Source organism: Podarcis liolepis (genome assembly GCF_965112155.1).
Source record: "Podarcis liolepis genome assembly, chromosome: 17".
In the NCBI taxonomy this organism is placed as follows: Eukaryota; Metazoa; Chordata; class Lepidosauria; order Squamata; family Lacertidae; genus Podarcis; species Podarcis liolepis.
This window is the reverse complement of record NC_139571.1, coordinates 14,644,437-14,663,447: the sequence shown is the minus strand read 5'-3', so window position 1 is coordinate 14,663,447 and position 19,011 is coordinate 14,644,437. Positions and strand designations below refer to the sequence as shown.

The window sequence follows — 19,011 nt, the reverse complement described above, 5'->3', positions numbered from 1 at the left end:
AGTGTTCCAGTTTGCGAACTTTTTTCGGAAGCCGAACGTGCTCCGTTTTGAGTATTACGCTTCTGATTTGAGTGTTACGCTGAGGTCTGTCTGTTTTTGCTATTTATTTTGTGGTTTTGTGGCTCTTTTTTGTTGTTTTTGTGACTGTGTGGAACCCAGTTCAGCTACTGATGGATTGATTGTGTGACTGCAGTACATTGTTTATTGCTTTCATTTTATGGATCAATGGTCACGTTAGATAGTAAAATTCATGTTAAATTGCTTTTGTGGGGGGTTGTTTTTAAAAATCTGGAATGGATTAATCCATTTTGCATTACATTCTATGGGAAAGCGCGCCTTGGTTTTGGAACGCTTTGGTTTTGGAACAGACTTCCGGGAACGGATTAGGTTTGAGAACCAAGGTGCCACTGTACATAAGTTTTCTTGGACTAAAGCCCACACCATCAAGTGTGGACTCCAATGTACAAATGCCACAATAAATTGTTTAGCCTTTTAGGGGGGCACATCCTAGGGTTTTTCAGAGGCAGGGGTGCCTCTCCGGAAACTCTGTGAATAAAATGGAGCAGAATTTCATCAGAACAGGGAGGAGTTTGAAGTTGCTGCTGATCTTGCATTGCTTTGTACAAAACTTTAAAGCAGTGAAACCTGTGTAATAAATATCAAGTGTTTGCTCTTTTTTAAATTTAAATAAATAGATTTTAAACATGTGTACAGCATAATCTATGTACTTCTGGGCATGCTTCAATGTATATTTGTTGTGTTAAATTAACTTCTGTTTACTGTAACAAAAACAACCCAAACCCTTTGAATTCAGTGGAGCTTACTTTCAGGTAAATGGGGTTAGGATTGCAACCTTAGTTGTTGAATTGTTATTAATTATTATTTTCCTTCCCCCCCAAAAAAAATTTTTTTGGTTTTTACAATATTAACAACAAACAAAAACACAAAAGGAACAATTATAACAAACATAAATAATAACCTTATTGAAAATAACAGTTATTAACTTTGTAAAGAGACTTCCTCGTTTCCCCTTAGTTGAATTTCATTGCATATCCTTAGAACGGTTTAGTCGTGTCCGACTCTTCGTGACCCCATGGACCAGAGCACGCCAGGCACTTCTGTCCTCCACTGCCTCCCGCAGTTTGATCAAACTCATGCCAGTAGCTTCAAGAACACCATCCAACCATCTCATTCTCTGTCGTCCCCTTCTCCTTGTGCCCTCCATCTTTCCCAACATCAGGGTCTTTTCCAGGGAGTCTTCTCTTCTCATGAGGTGGCCAAAGTATTGGAGCCTCAGCTTCACGATCTGTCCTTCCAGTGAGCACTCAGGGCTGATTTCCTTCAGAATGGAGAGGTTTGATCTTCTTGCAGTCCATGGGACTCTCAAGAGTCTCCTCCAGCACCATAATTCAAAAGCATCAATTCTTCGGCGATCAGCCTTCTTTATGGTCCAGCTCTCACTTCCATACATCACTACTGGGAAAACCATGGCTTTTACTATACGGACCTTTGTTCGCAAGGTGATGTCTCTGCTTTTTAAGATGTTGTCTAGGTTTGCCACCGCCTTTCTCCCAAGGAGCAGGCGTCTTTTAATTTCGTGACTGCTGTCACCATCTGCACTGATCATGGAGCCCAAGAAAGTAAAATCTCTCACTGCCTCCATTTCTTCCCCATCTATTTGCCAGGAGGTGATGGGACCAGTGGCCATGATCTTTGTTTTTTTGATGTTGAGCTTCAGACCATATTTTGCACTCTCCTCTTTCACCCTCATTAAAAGGTTCTTTAATTCCTCTTCACTTTCTGCCATCAATGTTGTGTCATCTGCATATCTGAGGTTGTTTATATTTCTTCCGGCAATCTTAATTCCGGCTTGGGATTCATCCAGCCCAGCCTTTCGCATGATGAATTCTGCATATAAGTTAAATAAGCAGGGAGACAATATACAGCCTTGCCGTACTCCTTTCCCAATTTGGAACCAATCAGTTGTTCCATATCCAGTTCTAACTGTAGCTTCTTGACCCACATAGAGATTTCGCAGGAGACAGATGAGGTGATCAGGCACTCCCATTTCTTTAAGAACTTGCCATAGTTTGCTGTGGTCAACACAGTCAAAGGCTTTTGCATAGTCAATGAAGCAGAAGTAGATGTCTTTCTGGAACTCTCTAGCTTTCTCCATAATCCAGCGCATGTTTGCAATTTGGTCTCTGGTTCCTCTGCCTCTTCTAAATCCAGCTTGCACTTCTGGGAGTTCTCGGTCCACATACTGCTTGAGCCTTCCTTGTAGAATTTTAAGCATAACCTTGCTAGCATGTGAAATGAGTGAAATTGTGCGGTAGTTGGAGCATTCTTTGGCACTGCCTTTCTTTGGGATTGGGATGTAGACTGATCTTCTCCAATCCTCTGGCCACTGCTGAGTTTTCCAAACTTGCTGGCATATTGAGTGTAGCACCTTAACAGCATCATCTTTTAAAATTTTAAACAGCTCAGCTGGAATACCATCACTTCCACTGGCCTTGTTATTTGCAGTGCTTTCTAAGGCCCATTTGACTTCACTCTCCAGGATGTCTGGCTCAAGGTCAGCAACCACACTACCTGGGGTGTACGAGACATCCATATCTTTCTGGTATAATTCCTCTGTGTATTCTTGCCACCTCTTCTTGATGTCTTCTGCTTCAGTTAGATCTTTACCACTTTTGTCCTTTATTATGGTAATCTTTGTACGAAATGTTCCTTTCATATTTCCGATTTTCTTGAACAGATCTCTGGTTCTTCCCATTCTGTTGCTTTCCTCTATTTCTTTGCATTGCTCGTTTAAGAAGGCCTTCTTGTCTCTCCTTGCTATTCTTTGGAAATCTGCATTCAATTTCCTGTATCTTTCATTAGGTAGCTTTAACTAAACTGCTAATCTTTCAGTCCCATTTGCTTTCCTGGAATTTCTGGAATCCTTTACTTAAAAGAGATAGAAGACTGCAATGAGGGGGTGCTACTCTGCAGGGCTATTGTGAGAATTACTCTGACAACACATATGAAGGGTATTGGAAGTTCTGACTACATAAACAATGGTTTCCTAAATGCCTCACCGGATATGAACTGATCCCAGCATTTGAAAAGCTTATTTTTCCTCCCTGCTACATTCAGCTGATTCTTCCCTGGCCTTTGCCACCAAATTGTGGAATTAAAATTCAAGGCAGGAAGTTGTTGTTATTGAGTCGTTTAGTCATATCCGACTCTTCATGACCCCCTGGACCAGAGCACGCCAGGCACCCCTGTCTTCCACTGCCTCCCGCAGTTTGGTCAAACTCATGCTGGTAGCTTCGAGAAAACTGTCCAACCATCTCGTCCTCTGTCGTCCCCTTCTCCTTGTGCCCTCCATCTTTCCCAACATTAAGGTCTTTTCCAGGGAGTCTTCTCTTCTTATGAGGTGGCCAAAGTCTTGGAGCCTCAGCTTCAGGATCTGTCCTTCCAGTGAGCACTCAGGGCTGATTTCCTTAAGAATGGATAGGTTTGATCTTCTTGCAGTCCATGGGACTCTCAAGAGTCTTCTCCAGCACCATAATTCAAAAGCATCAATTCTTTAGCGATCAGCCTTCTTTATGGTCCAGCTCTCACTTCCATACATCACTACTGGGAAAACCATAGCTTGAACTATACGGACCTTTGTTGGCAAGGTGATGTCTCTGCTTTTTAAGATGCTGTCTAGGTTTGTCATTGCTTTTATCCCAAGAAGCAGGCGTCTTTTAATTTTGTGGCTGCTGTCACCATCTGCAGTGATCATGGAGCCCAAATTTACATCATAAATTTTACATAATAAATTCATAAATTTACCACATGTTAGGCATAGTTAGGCAGGAAGTAGCATGCTTTAAAAATGCATATGCGAAGTAGTTGAGTGTGGTGTTGTGTTATTGAAGAAATGGGCATCACGGCTGCAATGTGCGGAAACGCATGGCAGCCGCTGCCTCTGAATTTATGATGTAGATCAAACTGCAGCTCTTCTACAGTCGGAGACATTGGGGTGAGAGGGTGACCTGAAAGCCCCAGATATTTCAGATATTTGTGTCCTTTGGTGAGAAAGTTCTTTGTTTCTGTCACCATTCTGTTGCATTATTTTGGCTCACATAGGCAATGAAAGGCCACGCAATGAAAGGTCTCTCCTCTCCCTCTCTCTGAATGTGCGACCAGGCATTAAACTTGGGCTCTGGGAGCCATGGGTAAATTATAACTACCTTGAACACATCGTCAGAAAAGCACTCTATAAACACAGTAAATAATCAAATACAGCTGTAACATGTGGGCTTCTTCTTGTGGTGATAACCTGAAGAAACCCTTTCTGGGACCCCACATTTAAATTCTTCCCTGGTCTCCTTCCTGGCCCTAGTAGGACCAACTTGGCCAGTTAGCCCTGGTGATCATTTGATGTCTACTGACTGGGTTCCCCCTCCCCCCAAAAAATGACCCCCTGAATTCTTGCATTTTATTGATATTGATGGTGCATTTTATTTGTACTTTATGCTGTTTTATGCTGTTTTAAAGTCACATTTTAATCAGTGTTTTATATTTGCAGTTAGCCGCCCTGAGCCCGGTTTTAAAACCGGGAAGGGCGGGGTATAAATAAAAAAATATTGTTGTTGTTGTTGTTATTATTATTATTATTAATGAGTGTTACAGCTAGGTCAGTGGTTTTCAACCTTTTTGAGTTGACAACTCCCTTAAAAAACCACATTTTTGTGTGTGTGACCACTGTGGGAGCCACTTACCCACTGCGGTTCTGTTACAGGACACACGTAAGTGGGGAGAATGGGAATCTGGGAAGTGACTGGGAGGCAGCAAGGAGGAAGAGGAGGAGGAGAACTTAAGGAAGCATGGCCACTGGGGAGAAAGAGAGAGAGAGATTTAGGGAGATAAAAGGCTGCAAGTTAAATTCTGTCTCCCTTTGAGTGTTCCTGAGAGAGAAACAGAGAGAGATAATGCAGGAATTTATGGATCTTCTGGTGGTTCTCTCACAGTGAGAAGTGAAGCTACAGGGAACCAGGCAGAGGGCCTTCTCAGTGGTGGCCCCTCCCTGTGGAAATCTCTCCCACCAGATGTCAAGGAGATGAGTAACCAAACAACCTTTAGAAGGCATATGAAGGCAGCCCTGTGCAGGGAAGCTTTTTAATGTGTAAAGTCTTATTTTCCAGCTGGATGGGAACGGCATTCCTGATAGGGAAATGATGATGGTGATGAAAGGACTGTCCCTGGGTCTCCCCATGGCGCCACAGTGCACTGGTTGACAACCAATGAGCTAAGTGGTTTTAGACACGGATGGCGCTGTGGTCTAAACCACTGAGCCTCTTGGTCTTGCCAATCAGAAGGTCGGCGGTTCGAATCCCCGCAATGGAGTGAGCTCCCATTGCTCTGTCCCAGCTCCTGCCAACCTAGCAGTTCGAAAGCATACCAGTACAAGTAGATAAATAGGTACTGCTCTGGCGGGAAGGTAAATGGCATTTCTGTGCACTCTGGCTTCCGTCACGGTGTCCCGTTGCGCCAGAAGCGGTGTAGTCCTGCTGGCCACATGACCCAGAAAAGCTGTCTGTGGACAAACACCGGCTCCCTCAGCCTGAAAGCGAGATGAGTGCCGCAACCCCATAGTCGCCTTTGACTGGACTTTACTGTCCAGGGATCCTTTACCTTTACCTTTAGACCAGACAATGGGAATGGGCTCCTTTGATGTTAAGGTGCATGTCAAACAGCCCTGCTGTGTCGTGGTACGATTTGGCTGCGTGGGACCACAGACCTGTGCCCCAATGGCACTCATGAATGACAACTTGTTTTGTGGAGGCAGCTTGCAAAGGAAGCTGCTTAGAATTGTCTCCGCGCAGCTCCGTGTGTGTGTATTAGTAATTCCCAGGGCGAGTGCGGGCTGCTGGGAAGAAACACTTTCTCCAGCCTTGAGTGTGGTGTAGTGGTTAAGAGCTGTGGACTCGTAATCTGGGGAACCGGGTTCGATTCCCTGCTCCTCCACATGCAGCTGCTGGGTAACCTTGGGCTAGTCACACTTCTTTGAAGTCTCTCAGCCCCACTCACCTCACAGAGTGTTTGCTGTGGGGGAGGAAGGGAAAGGAGAATGTTAGCCGCTTTGAGACTCCTTCGGGTAGTGATAAAGCGGGATATCAAATCCAAACTCTTCTTCCGATTGCCTGGGGATGGGATAATCAGGAAATCATTTGTGGCTGATCTGTGATAACCTTGCCAGTCGATGAGATGGCGGGGTGTGAAACATCGTCTGTGCACACAATAATGGCTATAAAGTCCTTTGCTGGTGCTAAATGGCCTATGAGAATAATTAACAACAATTATAGCAGCGGGTCTTGCTTGACCGCTGTAACCCTAACTCGGTAAATCTATTCTTTTATAACACGTTTATCTTGATGGGGAATTTAGGAGTCTTTTTCTCAGCTGGGCTGGATCTAGGCAGATTTGGGGACAGGTCTGATGGGAAAGAAGTTGCTTTTGTTTTGGAAGCCATTTTCAGAGGATGGTATTGATTTCTGTGGTCTGGGAATCTCCCAGAGCCCTGCAGCTACGAAGAGTCAGCCAAATAGCAGTGACCTTTGAGTTTATGAGGTCATACTTGTCCATCTAGGGTAAGGTTACCAGATTTTTTTTCAATGAATCCGGGGACACAATACATACACACACACATACATACATACAACATGCTCGGGACGTTGATGCTACAGCGATGGTAGTGGCAGAGGGGCAGCCGCTGCCTTGACCTCAACGTTTCCCCTTCCTCCGAGGCTTCTATCTGCTTTCTCCATGAGCCTGGGCAGCCCCTGAGTTGTTGGTTCTACGGTGGTGGTGGGGAAGCGGTGCGCGGTGGGTCAGGCATGGAAGGCGGAGGAGGGCTGAGAGTCGCGGCGGCGGTGAGGCTCAGGCAGCACAATGCCTCCCTTCCCATCGAAGCTGCCCCAATCCCATTCCGACTTGCGTGCAAGTAGAAAGGGGCAGGGGTCCGTCAGCTGGGAAGGGAGGCTTCCCGTTGCTTAACTGAGAGATCCCTGCCCCCTCCTGCTTGCACACAAGCTCTGATAGGCAGCGGGAAGCCTCCCTTCACAGCAAGTAGAAGTTGGGAAGCTGCTCTGATAGGCAGCATGAAGCCTCCCTTCACGGCTTAGTTGCTGGGGTCAGGGAAGGTGGAGGCAGCCCGGAAGCTGAATCTTAGAGCCCCTGCACCACCATCATATGGGGACTTCTGAGCAGCTCCTGAAGCCAGCCAGAGCCAACTGCTCCGGGCTGCTGAGACTGCCACCGCCGCGTTTCCCGGGGACATTAGATGAAATCCGGGGACATTCCGGGGACTTATTCGCAAATCCGGGGACTGTCCCCGGGAAACGGGGACGTCTGGTAACCCTAAGCTAGGCTCCTTCCTCCAACAGGCAGGTTCATTTTTGGCATGTGCTTTCAGGATAGGTCCCTTCCGACAGTTGCCTAAAGAATATTAAGGACGCTAGGTACTGAATATATTGCAATCAGCTTGGGTAAACCTTTTATTTGGGGTAACAGTGAACATTTTGACTCCATAAAATGCACCCCTTATCTTAAGAAGATCACTGAGAATCTGAAAAGTACAATTGCAAGCTGTATCCAATTTGATTTCGAATGTACATTCATTTTATTTAAAAGGAATGTTGTCTCTGACAGGCTACATCACCGTCGTTGCAGAGAGTGTGGGGTTATGATTATCATAGCACAATCCAGACAAAGCTAAAAATCTGTTGACCTTCCATTGAAATTATGCTTAATGAAGATTGTTGGGGTTTTTTTTGTAATTGTTTCCTTAGTAAGTCTGGAGCCATAATGCAAGATCCTACTACTAAAAAAGCAAGATGCAGATAATGTTTCAGAATAGAAGCGGTGCTTTTTTTTCTGGGGGTACTCAAGAGCACAAACCTTTCTTTCTAGCACAAAAAGCACTGAATAGAAGTACGGTAATTCCATTTTGCAAGCCACCTGTAGGCAAAACTCTTTGACTTCTGCACTTTTCACTTCTTCCTCTTTATCATAATTGGGTTCTAATTCCTGGTTCTTGTCCCTGGTAAAACACTGTTCCTGGTTTTTACCCTTTTGGGAATGTATTGTTGATGCACTTAACCTCCATCTCCTGGGTCTCTGGAATTAAAATACCCAAGAGGTGGTAAGGCAGGGAGCAAATTGGCTCTTGTGCCTATGCTTTCATTGCATTGCTTCCGATTCCCATAACCATTGTACCAGTGTTATAAATTCAGATATATAAGCCAGGCACCAAATGGCTCCTTCAACCAAGGTTGTTATTGTTGTTTAGCTGTGTCCGACTCTTTGTGACCCCATGGACCAGAGTATGCCAGGCACTCCTGTCTTCCACTGCCTCCCGCAGTTTGGTCAAACTGATGTTGGTCGCTTCGAGAACACTGTCCAACCATCTCGTCCTCTGTCGTCCCCTTCTCCTTGTGCCCTCCATCTTTCCCAACATCAGGGTCTTTTCCAGGGAGTCTTCTCTTCTCATGAGGTGGCCAAATAGTGGAGCCTCAGCTTCATGATCTGTCCTTCCAGTGAGCACTCAGGGCTGATTTCCTTCAGAATGGAGAGGTTTGATCTTCTTGCAGTCCATGGGACTCTCAAGAGTCTTCTCCAGCACCAAAATTCAAAAGCATCAATTCTTTGGTGACCAGTCTTCTTTATGGTCCAGCTCTCACTTCCGTTCAACCAAGATTACAGTCGTCAAAACTGCCTAGTTGCCAGACGGCTCGAACGCTGCATATTTCAATACGACTTTTTGGTTCCTGAAATTCATTCTGAATGTGCAGATAAAATATAATGGATAGAATTCTACAGGATGTGGTCTTAGTGTGTGAAAATAGCCCAGATCCAAGGATCCCTAGACATGGACCTCCAGGTGGTAGAGACGTCAGTCAGCATCCTGGCACCTGGGCATCTTCACTTGGTCGCAGGTGGCTGATAGCCCAGTGTAAAATGTGCCTGGCTAACTTTGAACACTACATTACACAGATCTAAAGCGTGGCCACACTTCTGTCCAACTGTGGTCACCACAACTCAAAGAGGAAATTGCAGATCTGGAAAATGTACAGAAAAGGCCAGCCAAAATAATCTAGCTTAAAACATATTCTGTATTTCAGACTGTTAACTAGGTATTTTCATTGTGTGCCTTGAGACTTAATTAACTAGCCCCCCCCCCACTTTAAATAATATTTTTTTTGCAAATTTATTTATTTGGGGTTTTTTAATTAAAATTTTACAATAACGTATCAACATACAATATAGAAAAAAAGATTCCGCAGAATTTCCCGGACTTTCCTCCTCCTCTTTGTGGGTCCTATTGTTAGTCCTTTCCTCCTGCAACTTTTAGAATAATCCAAATCTTTTACATCTCCATTATGTCCAAAATTCACCATTAAACTACAAGTGTTATTCTAATCCCACTAACAAATTTACAATGGTTTTAAAGACAGATTCTAAATTTTCCCCATTCCTTATTGAAATTTTGGTCTTCCGGATTTCTGTTTCTTCCGGTCATTTTTGCCATTTCAGCATAGTCCATCAACTTGATCTGCCATTTGTCTCTGGTGGCTGGTGGGGACTTTTTCTTCTTTCCATCTCAAGACTGAATTAACTACCGTATTTTTCACTCCATAGGGCTCACTGGACCATAGGGCGCACCTAGTTTTTAGGGGGGGAAATAAAGGGGAGGGAATTATCCCCCCCCCCAGTTCAGGAACGGCGGCAAGATTGCGCAACCTCCCCGCCGCTCCCGGAGCTTGCGGGGTTAGGGACGGGGGAAGCCCGAGCTTCCCCCGACTCCAGCCCCCAGAACAGGCAGCTATCCGCAAGCCTTCCGAGCGCAGCGGGAACTCCCGCCGCGCTCAGAAGGCTTGCGGATGGCTGCCTGAAGCCTGGCGAGCGCAGCGGGAATTGGCGCTGCGCTTGCTGGGCTTCAGGCTGCTGTCCACAAGCCTTCGGAGCGCTCTGAAGGCTTGCGGATAGCTGCCTGAAGCCTGGAGAGCGAGAGGGGTTGGTGCGCACCAACCCCTCCGGGCTTCAGCGAAAGCCTTCATTCGCTCCATAGGACGCACACACATTTCCCCTTCATTTTTGGAGGGGAAAAAGTGTGTCCTATAGAGCGAAAAATATGGTAGTTAATTTGTTCAGGTTTGTATGTGGTCTGCTCTCTCTTTCAAAGGTAGCACTGCCCTGAAATGTCTCTCCTGCTCAGCCAAGGACTTTGCATCACTGTGTGTTCTCCTGCGTGTGAAATAAATAAGCAGAATTTTTTTTTAAAGCTTGGATTTATGCAACTTGAATGCAGTCACAACTTAATAGTAATTCTATATGAAAAACATGCAAGAAATGGGGAATGCCTGCACCTGCAGTTGTATTTGTTTGTAGGCTAGTCTGGCTTCCACATTTTCTTCTATTTAAGTTTTATTTATTAATTTCCCCCCAGGAACTCTCCTCATCCCTTGATCACCGTTCTTGAGAACAGACCTGACTGCTGGCCAGCTCTCCTGCCACAGATTACAGCCTTTTTCCAGCAGTGTCCAGAGAGGTAGGGAAGCCAGCAAAATCTACATTCACTCTCCAGGGATGGGAGATTTTGAAAAGGCCACATTGGGGCAACATGCAGTGCCCAAGCCATGTTTATGTGGCCTGTAGGTTCATGATTGAATTCAGGCTTTACAAAATGGAGAAAGAAAATGCGTGTGGGTTTTTTTGTGTGTGTGTGTCTTTGTGATGATAAGAGTTGATTTTTCCACGCAGCAAAACTGCTACAGAAACAGAAATTGAGAAGGAGATGGAAAGATGTACCCTCTAATTTTTCCAAGAAGTAGGAAACTCAAACCTCTGTTTCCTGCTGTTATTATATTAAACCAAGCACAACACAGGGGTGCCAACCTTTTTGTGCCCATGGGCACGTTTGTAAACTGGATAAACATTGTGGGCACCACACGTACCCGTTAAGTAAGCGCTTCACAACCTGATTTGTTGGCTACAACAGAATCCTCCTTTCTTTCTTTGAAACAATAAATATATATATTTATCAATAGAAATTTACAAATCAAATAATTTGTGTAATCATTTTGTGAGATTCTCTAAAACTCTTGACTTTCCCCCATCCCCTACATGGGTCCTTATTAAAATCATTAAGACTACATATCAATATGTTCTCCACTATTTTCATTTTTCCAGATTGTCCGTAAACTTTGTTACTTTACAAGTGATTCTTATAGCCCGCCTATGGTTTCCTAAGTAAATTGTAAATTTTCCCCATTCCTTTTTGAAGTTCTTGTCTTTTTGGTTCCTGAGTCTCCCAGTTAGTTAACAGAATCCTAATTTCAGTGGAGGGAGGGGATCCTGCGGCCTAGAGGAAAGGCCTTGGGGGGGGGGCACAGGTGGTGTGATCCCTGCAGTACTGTATCTGACCTGTTCCTTAACAGAAAGGGGGGGGGGTAAGAGAGCGCCTTTTGGTGGTTCCCTCAGTGCAGGAAGTGAAACTACAGGGAACCAGGCAGAGAGCACCTTCTCGGTGGTGGCACCCTCCCTGTGGAACACCCTCGCATCAGATGCCAAGGAGATAAATAATTATACAGCTTTTATAAGACATCTGAAGTTTAATGTTTGATGTTTTATTATGTTTTTATATGTGTTGGAAGTCGCCCAGAGTGACTGAGGCAATGCAGCCAGATGGGTGGGGTAAAAATAATAACACTATGATGATTAAAAGTGTGTTCGGCGTATTCCATATGCACCCATCTTCCCAAGGGTTTCATCCAATTGTGGTTTTGTGTTAGAGAAAGAAGTTTGTGATGGTTCAGGGGAGTGGTGGTGAAAACTTTGTACGCTGCCTTGTGTGCACAAACCCCACAGTTGGATGCAACCCGATTTCTCCCATTTCCTGTAAATCTCTTCAGTTATCTCAATTATACTGAAAATCGTGGGACCTCCGATGAAACCTCCATTTGTTTCTTCGCTGTTCTCTATAAGTTCACCAAATCGTTTTCTTCACCTGCAGTGCAGAGAATTCATGTGTCTCTGTAATGAGACCTTTCCTGCGATACCTGTACTGTGAGCCTTGCCAGCTGAGGGAACATGCGGAATTGCGAATGGCTCTGCTTGGAGTTTTGCTTCAGCCGCGTGGGCCTCAGAACAAGGAGAAACCTTGTGCCCTCGAGCGCCATCTCCTTCAGCTGCTTTGTGACTTGGTTCCACATTATCAGGTGAGGCATGGCTCTTTCCTACCTGACAGCATCAAAGCACTTCAATCCGTTGAGGAGGGGCAGATGCTTTGTGGCTTGAAGTGGAAAACAAGATGGCGTCGCCCCCGTTCCATGTTCAGAAGCTGAGTGGCCTAGCTGTTGTATCTCATTTCAAAGTGAGGTGCCGTCTTACACCTCACCGGAGGGCAGCAGGCTAGTTCAAGGGGTGCAGGGCCTTAGCCCCCCTGTCTCCTTAGCCCCCTGTCTCTCCCCCCAGCACCTTGTGGGATGTAATCCACTGGGAGCAGTCAAATACCACATTCCTTGTTTTCCTAGAGTGGACATGCAGGGAAATGTTTGGTTCAGCCTGTCAAAACTTCCTGGTCCTCCTGGCTGGAGCATCCTTCCTTTGCATGTGATAGAAGGGGTGTGTGACCTTACCTGTCCAGGTAACAAAAGGACGAGTCATGCAGCACTCTCTCTGTTTTTCACTCCCTTCGTCGTTTGACCAGCTTTTAGCTAAGACTGCTCTGCTAGCATTCAGCTAGCAGCATAGCTGTCAACTTTTCCCTTTTCTTGCGAGGAATCCTATTCAGAATAAAGGAATTTCCCTTAAAAAAAGGGAACCGTATGCAGCTATGGCTAGCAGAAGCACTGGGATTATTCCCCCATATGGGGTAGATCCACATGTAGATATTTGTAACTAATTCTGCCTTCAGGGATCCAACTCTGAACTGATGTAAGTAAACTTCTTGTATTGACTTTGAATAAGATTGTGGCGTCTTTATTCTTTTAAGAGGGATTCAAGGGAACTTACGAGGAACGTACAATTCAATCTACCGTAAATTTCGCTCCATAACACGCAAATTTTTCCTCCTAGAAAGTAAGGGGAAATGTCTGTGCGTGTTATGGAGCGAATGCCTACAGATGGCGGGGGAATCTGCTGCAGTCGTGAGCAGTCCGTGGCTCGCTTTGAAACAGCAAAGCGGGTGTAAGCGGCTCCTGTCAGCTAGCGGAGCCGGGAAGGAGGGAGAGAAGCAGAGCGGGAGTTGGCTGCTTTAAAACAACCCCGTGCTCTCTGTCCCTGCCTGCAGTTTTTTGCTGTCCGATTTTGGATTAGGCACTGTAGGGGCTGTGTGTGTGTGTGTGTGTATGTGTGCTTGAGCTATCGTTCTCCTCCTCCTGCTTCCCCTTCACTCTCCCTGCGCCCCTGTGACGTTAGAATTGACACTCTGTGTGTCTGTGTGTGCATGAGGGCTGCTTCTCCTCTTGCTTCCCCTTCACTCTCCCGACGTTAGAATCCACACTCTGTGTGTCTCTCTGTGTGTGAGGGCTCCTTTTCCTCTTGCTTTCCATTCACTCCCCCAGCGCCCCTGCGACTTTAGAATTGACACTCTGTGTGTCTCTCTGTGTGTGAGGGATCATTCTCCTTCTCTTGCTTTCCATTCACTCTCCCAGCGCCCCTGCGACTTTAGAATTGACACTCTGTGTGTCTCTGTGTGTGTGAGGGATCGTTCTCCTTCTCTTGCTTCCCATTCACTCCCCCAGCGCCCCTGCGACTTCCAGCGCCCTGCAACTTTAGGGCCAGTTCTCTCTCTCTTTCTGTGTGTGTGTGTGTTGACCTCACTGTGCTTGTTGGGGGAGAGTGTTGGTCGCACTTTTTCTTGATTTGTCTCAGAGTGGTTACTATCGTGGTTTCCTTGCTGGGGAGGAGGGAGAGATGCAGAGCCTGCTTGTTCTAAAGGAGCAAAGCCGGAGAGGAGCCTCTCCTGCATTATTAGCAGCACCCTTCTCCACACCCCCCCCCACGTGTGCTCCTTGTCCCTTGAGTGCTTTTCCTTCCCTCCCCACTTAAAACGTGGTTACAAAGCACGGATCCACATGGATCCTCAGGATTTTTGCACTGGGTCACCCCAAATTCACCATCAGATCACATAGCATGTCCATGGCTACAGCCTGCACAAAAAAACACACACGCACCCACTGTTTCATGGGGCCGCAATGGTGCAAAAACGTGGTTACAAAGCATGGACCCACATGGATCCTCAGGATTTTTGCATTGGGCTACCCCAAACTCACCGTCAGATCACATGTCTGTGGCCACAGCATGAACCAGAAAAATCATACATCCACTGTTTTGTTTAGAATATTTTTTTCTTGTTTTCCTCCTCTAAAAACTACATGCGTGTTATGGTCAGGTGCGTGTTATAGAGCGAAAAATACGGTATATAGACTGAATTGTATAATAGTGAGAGGCTCACACGAGCCTGCAACCAGCTATCTGCTGTGCAATTAAAAAGGGGAATGTAACTCTGCTAAGTAAAGGAACTTGCTAGCGCACGTTAGGTAGGATATTAATAAACAATATATCCTCTCCTGCTACACACACCTGTCACCTCAGGTGGCTTCCTCATTCTGCCTAATGGTAGAGGTGGCTCCGAAAGAGAAGGAAGCAGTATGTCAGACCACAGAAGTATATTTGAGGTAATCAGGTGTTCCTCAGGCAGGCCTGAGCTAGGGGACATATATTTTCAAAATCTTGCATTTGCCAACAAATGGATGTTTTGAGCTCTTGAAGTTGCAGGTTGAGAAATTGAGAGTGCTCTCAGCAGGGCGCATAGAGGGAAGTGAAAGTAGATGGAGGGATGCGCAGAAGAGGACAGGGTTTCTGTGCTTTCCGCAGCTGTGTGGAAGTGGGAATGTCTGACCCTCCTGAAGCACTGCGACCTGCCAAAATTCCCTTTCCTGCTCTTCTGTTAAAGCTTCAAGAACCCAACTGTGTTTTGCATCTAGTCCCCCCGTGTGGAACAGCTGCCCTCACTGTTCCCGTTTTCCACTTAAGACTAACATGGCTAGTCACAATCACTCGACTCACCTTGTAGGGTTGTTGTAACGAGAAAATGGGGAGCTGAAGACCCACGTTTGCAATAAATAAATGAATGAGTTTCTCAGTCGTTCTTCCTTCCTTCCTTCAGCTAAAAGACCTGCCGCAGGTCACAGAAAAGCTGCTGTTTTTGGAGCAGCTGGTCCGAAGTCTGCAGCGCCACCCCGCTTTCTGGAAAGCCCAGTTGCACCAGCTCTGCCTGCAACTTTTATGCATCTGTGAGGTTTGCTTGCAGGTCACTGGGGAGTGTTCGTCCGTGATTTGCTTACTGGAAGAAAATGCTGAGTTGCTGAAAGAGGTAGGATCTGGAGAGAGAGAGAGAGAGACCTTCCAAATCTAATGCTTCTTCCTTTCCAGTTTTATCCAGTCACTAATCCACACCAAACATGCACCCTCGTAGTACAATTTAAGCCTCGTAGTACAATTTAAGAGTTTATTTATTTTTAAGTGTGCCGTGTATTTTGGTTCCCAAGCTGCTTTTGCTTCATGTCCGCAACACTCTAGAACATACCAGAGCAATGTCACTCTTTCACGGTAGTAGACGTTAAGACACCAAAGGACACTGAGGATTGTTGGTTGTGTAACCAGGAGAACCTTGGGCCTAATTCTATGCCCATTTGCAAATTACAGGCACATTTGATATGTGCATGACTGCGTGTGTGTGCATCGTGCCGAACCCGAAAGTAGCCCAGAAACGACAGAGAGTCTTCTTCCCTTGTGGGTTCCTCAGCTGCTGCCCCCCACCGCTCACTCCTCTGCCTCTAGCCAGCCCATGGCAATTCATTTGTCCTATGCCACAGAGCAACTTCTTCTGTGATGCTAAATCGTGGCACCAAACTAGCCAGCACCTTAACAAAGGAACCGGTTTGGCAAACTTCATCTGATGCATTCTGCCCTCACAGATGCAGGGTCTCGGGTTCCAGAAGGGGATCCTGACTCATAGAACGATGTGATATGTGAGAACTGTTGGTGTTTCTAGCAGAACTGATACAAAATTAACTGCCTTCTCATCAAAATCAAGGAGTGAGCCAGGAATTCTAAAATGGAAATAAAAAATCTATGCAGATGCATTCAACATTAAGATTTTTAGACCCTTTTTTGTCAATAATTTTTATTAGTTTTCAGTTACAAAAAATCCAAAACAAACCTCATTATATGCATATTGAATCTAAATACCAACTCAAATAACAATTAATCAAATATACAATTATATGATTTGGATGACCTCCTACTTGCTGGATTACGGGTTCAGTAATTCTTCCTCCACTGCTTTATATATAGATATAGATATATACAGTGGTACCTCGGGTTAAGTACTTAATATATACCCAAGTACTTAATTCGTTCCGGAGGTCCGTTCTGGAACTGTTCTTAACCTGAAGCACCACTTTAGCTAATGGGGCCTCCTGTTGCTGCTGCACCGCCGGAGCACGATTTCTGTTCTCATCCTGAAGCAAAGTTCTTAACCTGAAGCACTATTTCTGGGTTAGCGGAGTCTGTAACCTGAAGCGTATGTAACCCGAGGTACCACTGTAGACCCTTTTCAGAGACGTCCATCTTTCCCAGGACACTGTTGCAGAAACAGTCCTGGGAAGGAGCTGCCTTTCCAGCTTCCCTTGTCAGATTGCAGACATCCCAAGTTATCTGAGAAGCACAGGAGGAAAAAGTCAGTTGCAGTTGCTCCCATGCCCCGAAGTAACATCAGAAGGGACCCTGGGTGATTTATTTTCGAAACTGGGCTTGGACACAGCCCACTGTATTCAACACGATGTGTTTTGGAAAACAGGGGTGTAAAACCTTGTCAAGGTAGTTTATCTCTACAAGCTGTTAGACTGAAAAGATTTCACCTTTGGTTGTATTCCCCTTGTTCTTTTAGGGCTTTCCATCGGAGATGGCCGTAATTGGATTAGGTTTGCTACTGCTTCAGGCTCCAGCCAGTCAGCAAAAACCAATCTTAAAGCTAGGTAAGGCTTTGTTGTAAAAGAAATATATCTAATAAAAATCCCCCGCTTCCAAATTGTTTCCCTTCATTTTGTCTTCTTGTTGTCTTTTTAAATCCAGAAACCTTACTTGGCATATCAAGTCTACTATATTTGGCTTTGCAGCCTGGTTTTATTAATCGGAATGGAAATTAGTGGTTTTCTTATTATCATTTTTTGAAGTGTAAAATTATTAACACCATGAAATGGTTTGTTTGGAGCAAAATAGTTCATTAGGGACAAGAAAAGGTTGATATACCTTTATAAAAGGCTGAGGAGGTTTATTTTTGTGTTTCCTTGGGCCTTTGGGGGTTCTTTTTATTACTTTTTTAAAAGTTTAATTTCTGTCTAAATTACAATGTAAGCCCATTAACCTGCCCCGCCTCTCTTTTTTTGCATCACCTATCTTATTATTTTTACATGTTTCACAAATTATTATGGAATAATAGTAACAACAATCTGGGTGTTTGGCCCAACACCCAGGATGCAGAACGAAAGAGTGTTGTGATTTTGGGCTTAGGCAAATACAGTGGTACCTCAGGATGCGAACGGGATCCGTTCCAGAGCCCCGTTCGCATCCTGAAGCGAACGTCAAACTTGACTGTGCGTCTGCGCGGGTCACTTTTTGCCGCTTCCGCGCAAGACGTCATTTTTACCGTCTGCGCATGCGCGAGTGACGAAACCTGGAAGTAACGCGCTCTGTTACTTCTGAGTTGCTGTGTAGCGCAACCCGAAAATATTTAACCGGAAGCGTATTCATCCAAAGGTATGACTGTATAGGTTTTAGATCACCTCAACAAGGGCTTGGTATTTCAGACTGCATGCGATAGTTCCTGAGGAACATTCCTGGTTTTGGAGCAGCATTGTTGCTGCCAAGCACCATAATCACATGTGAAGTAGCTCCCAGAAAAGGCCATTTCTGGTGTTGCCACCCTCCAGACCTTTCGAGGAGGAGGCACAGAAAAAAGGGCCTCAGAAGATCATCTCAGGGTCCAGTCAGGTTCATGGGGGGGGGGAGGCAGTCCCAGCAGTGGATCATATGCCCATGCTGCCCAGGACAGGGCGCTCCCGAGGGGGGCATGGCGCAGAGGATGCCCTCCCACGTGCGGGATAGCCGCTTGGGTCCCCGGAGCGGCGTGCGTGCCCTGCAGCCAGAGCAGAGTGAGCTGCTCACCGGGGCAGAGTGAGCCGCCCATGGCGGACATTTAGCACGCCACCTGCCCGCGACTCCCAAGCCTCCCCCAGTGTCACAGTCTGGTTCAGGGGTGATCAAAGTCTTGGCAGGGGACGTCAGGACTGGGGGCAAGATGGCAGGGTGGGAGCAGGAATGGGAGTCCAGGAGCCAAGAGTCCGAAGGTCAGAGTGCCGGGCGTCAAGAAGCCAAGAGTCCGAGGATCAAGAAGCAAGGAGTCACAAAGTCAGGGGTCTGAGGGTCAGGAAGTAAGGAGGCACAAAGTCAGGGGTCCAAGGGTCAGGAAGCAAGGAGTCACAAAGTCAAGAGTCCAAGGATCAAGAAGCAAGGAGTCACAAAGTCAGGGGACTGAGGGTCAGGAAGGAGGAGTCATGAAGTCAGGGGTCTGAGGATCAAGAAGCAAGGAGTCAAGGAACCAAACACAGCAAGGCAGGGAGTGTGTTGCTATGGCAAAGAGCCGAAGGGAAATGCTGACCTTAGATCCCTTCCTGGCTCTTGCCACCAGGTGCTGTGAGTTACCAATCTGCCTCGCCTGTGCGGCCGTGCCTTGCCTCTTCAGAACAAACTTAGGAAGGCCCCAGTCCTGCAAAGTCCTATTGGTCACAGGGCCTGGCTCCTACACGCACACCTGTCAAACGAAGGGGGAAGGGGGGGAATGCTGCTGGCAAAGCGGCGCAGCTCCCCCCCTTACCCCGACAGCTCAGGGTAGGCTTGGTAGTCACG

General features: G+C 46.0%; 1 protein-coding gene across 2 annotated transcripts in view; it reads left to right on the top strand.

The window, feature by feature from the left end:
- FOCAD (focadhesin) overlaps positions 1-19,011 on the top strand; it is a 127,314-nt gene that overhangs the window by 10,019 nt on the left and 98,284 nt on the right. For both annotated transcript variants that reach the window (XR_014520909.1, XM_083483273.1), the window contains exons 6-9: positions 10,484-10,585; positions 12,050-12,254; positions 15,209-15,415; positions 16,994-17,081. Coding sequence is in view for 1 of the 2 variants with exons in the window: in XM_083483273.1 (XP_083339399.1) it covers positions 10,484-10,585; positions 12,050-12,254; positions 15,209-15,415; positions 16,994-17,081 (602 nt within the window). In the remaining variant the exon portion in view is untranslated. The remainder of the gene's footprint in view (positions 1-10,483; positions 10,586-12,049; positions 12,255-15,208; positions 15,416-16,993; positions 17,082-19,011) is intronic.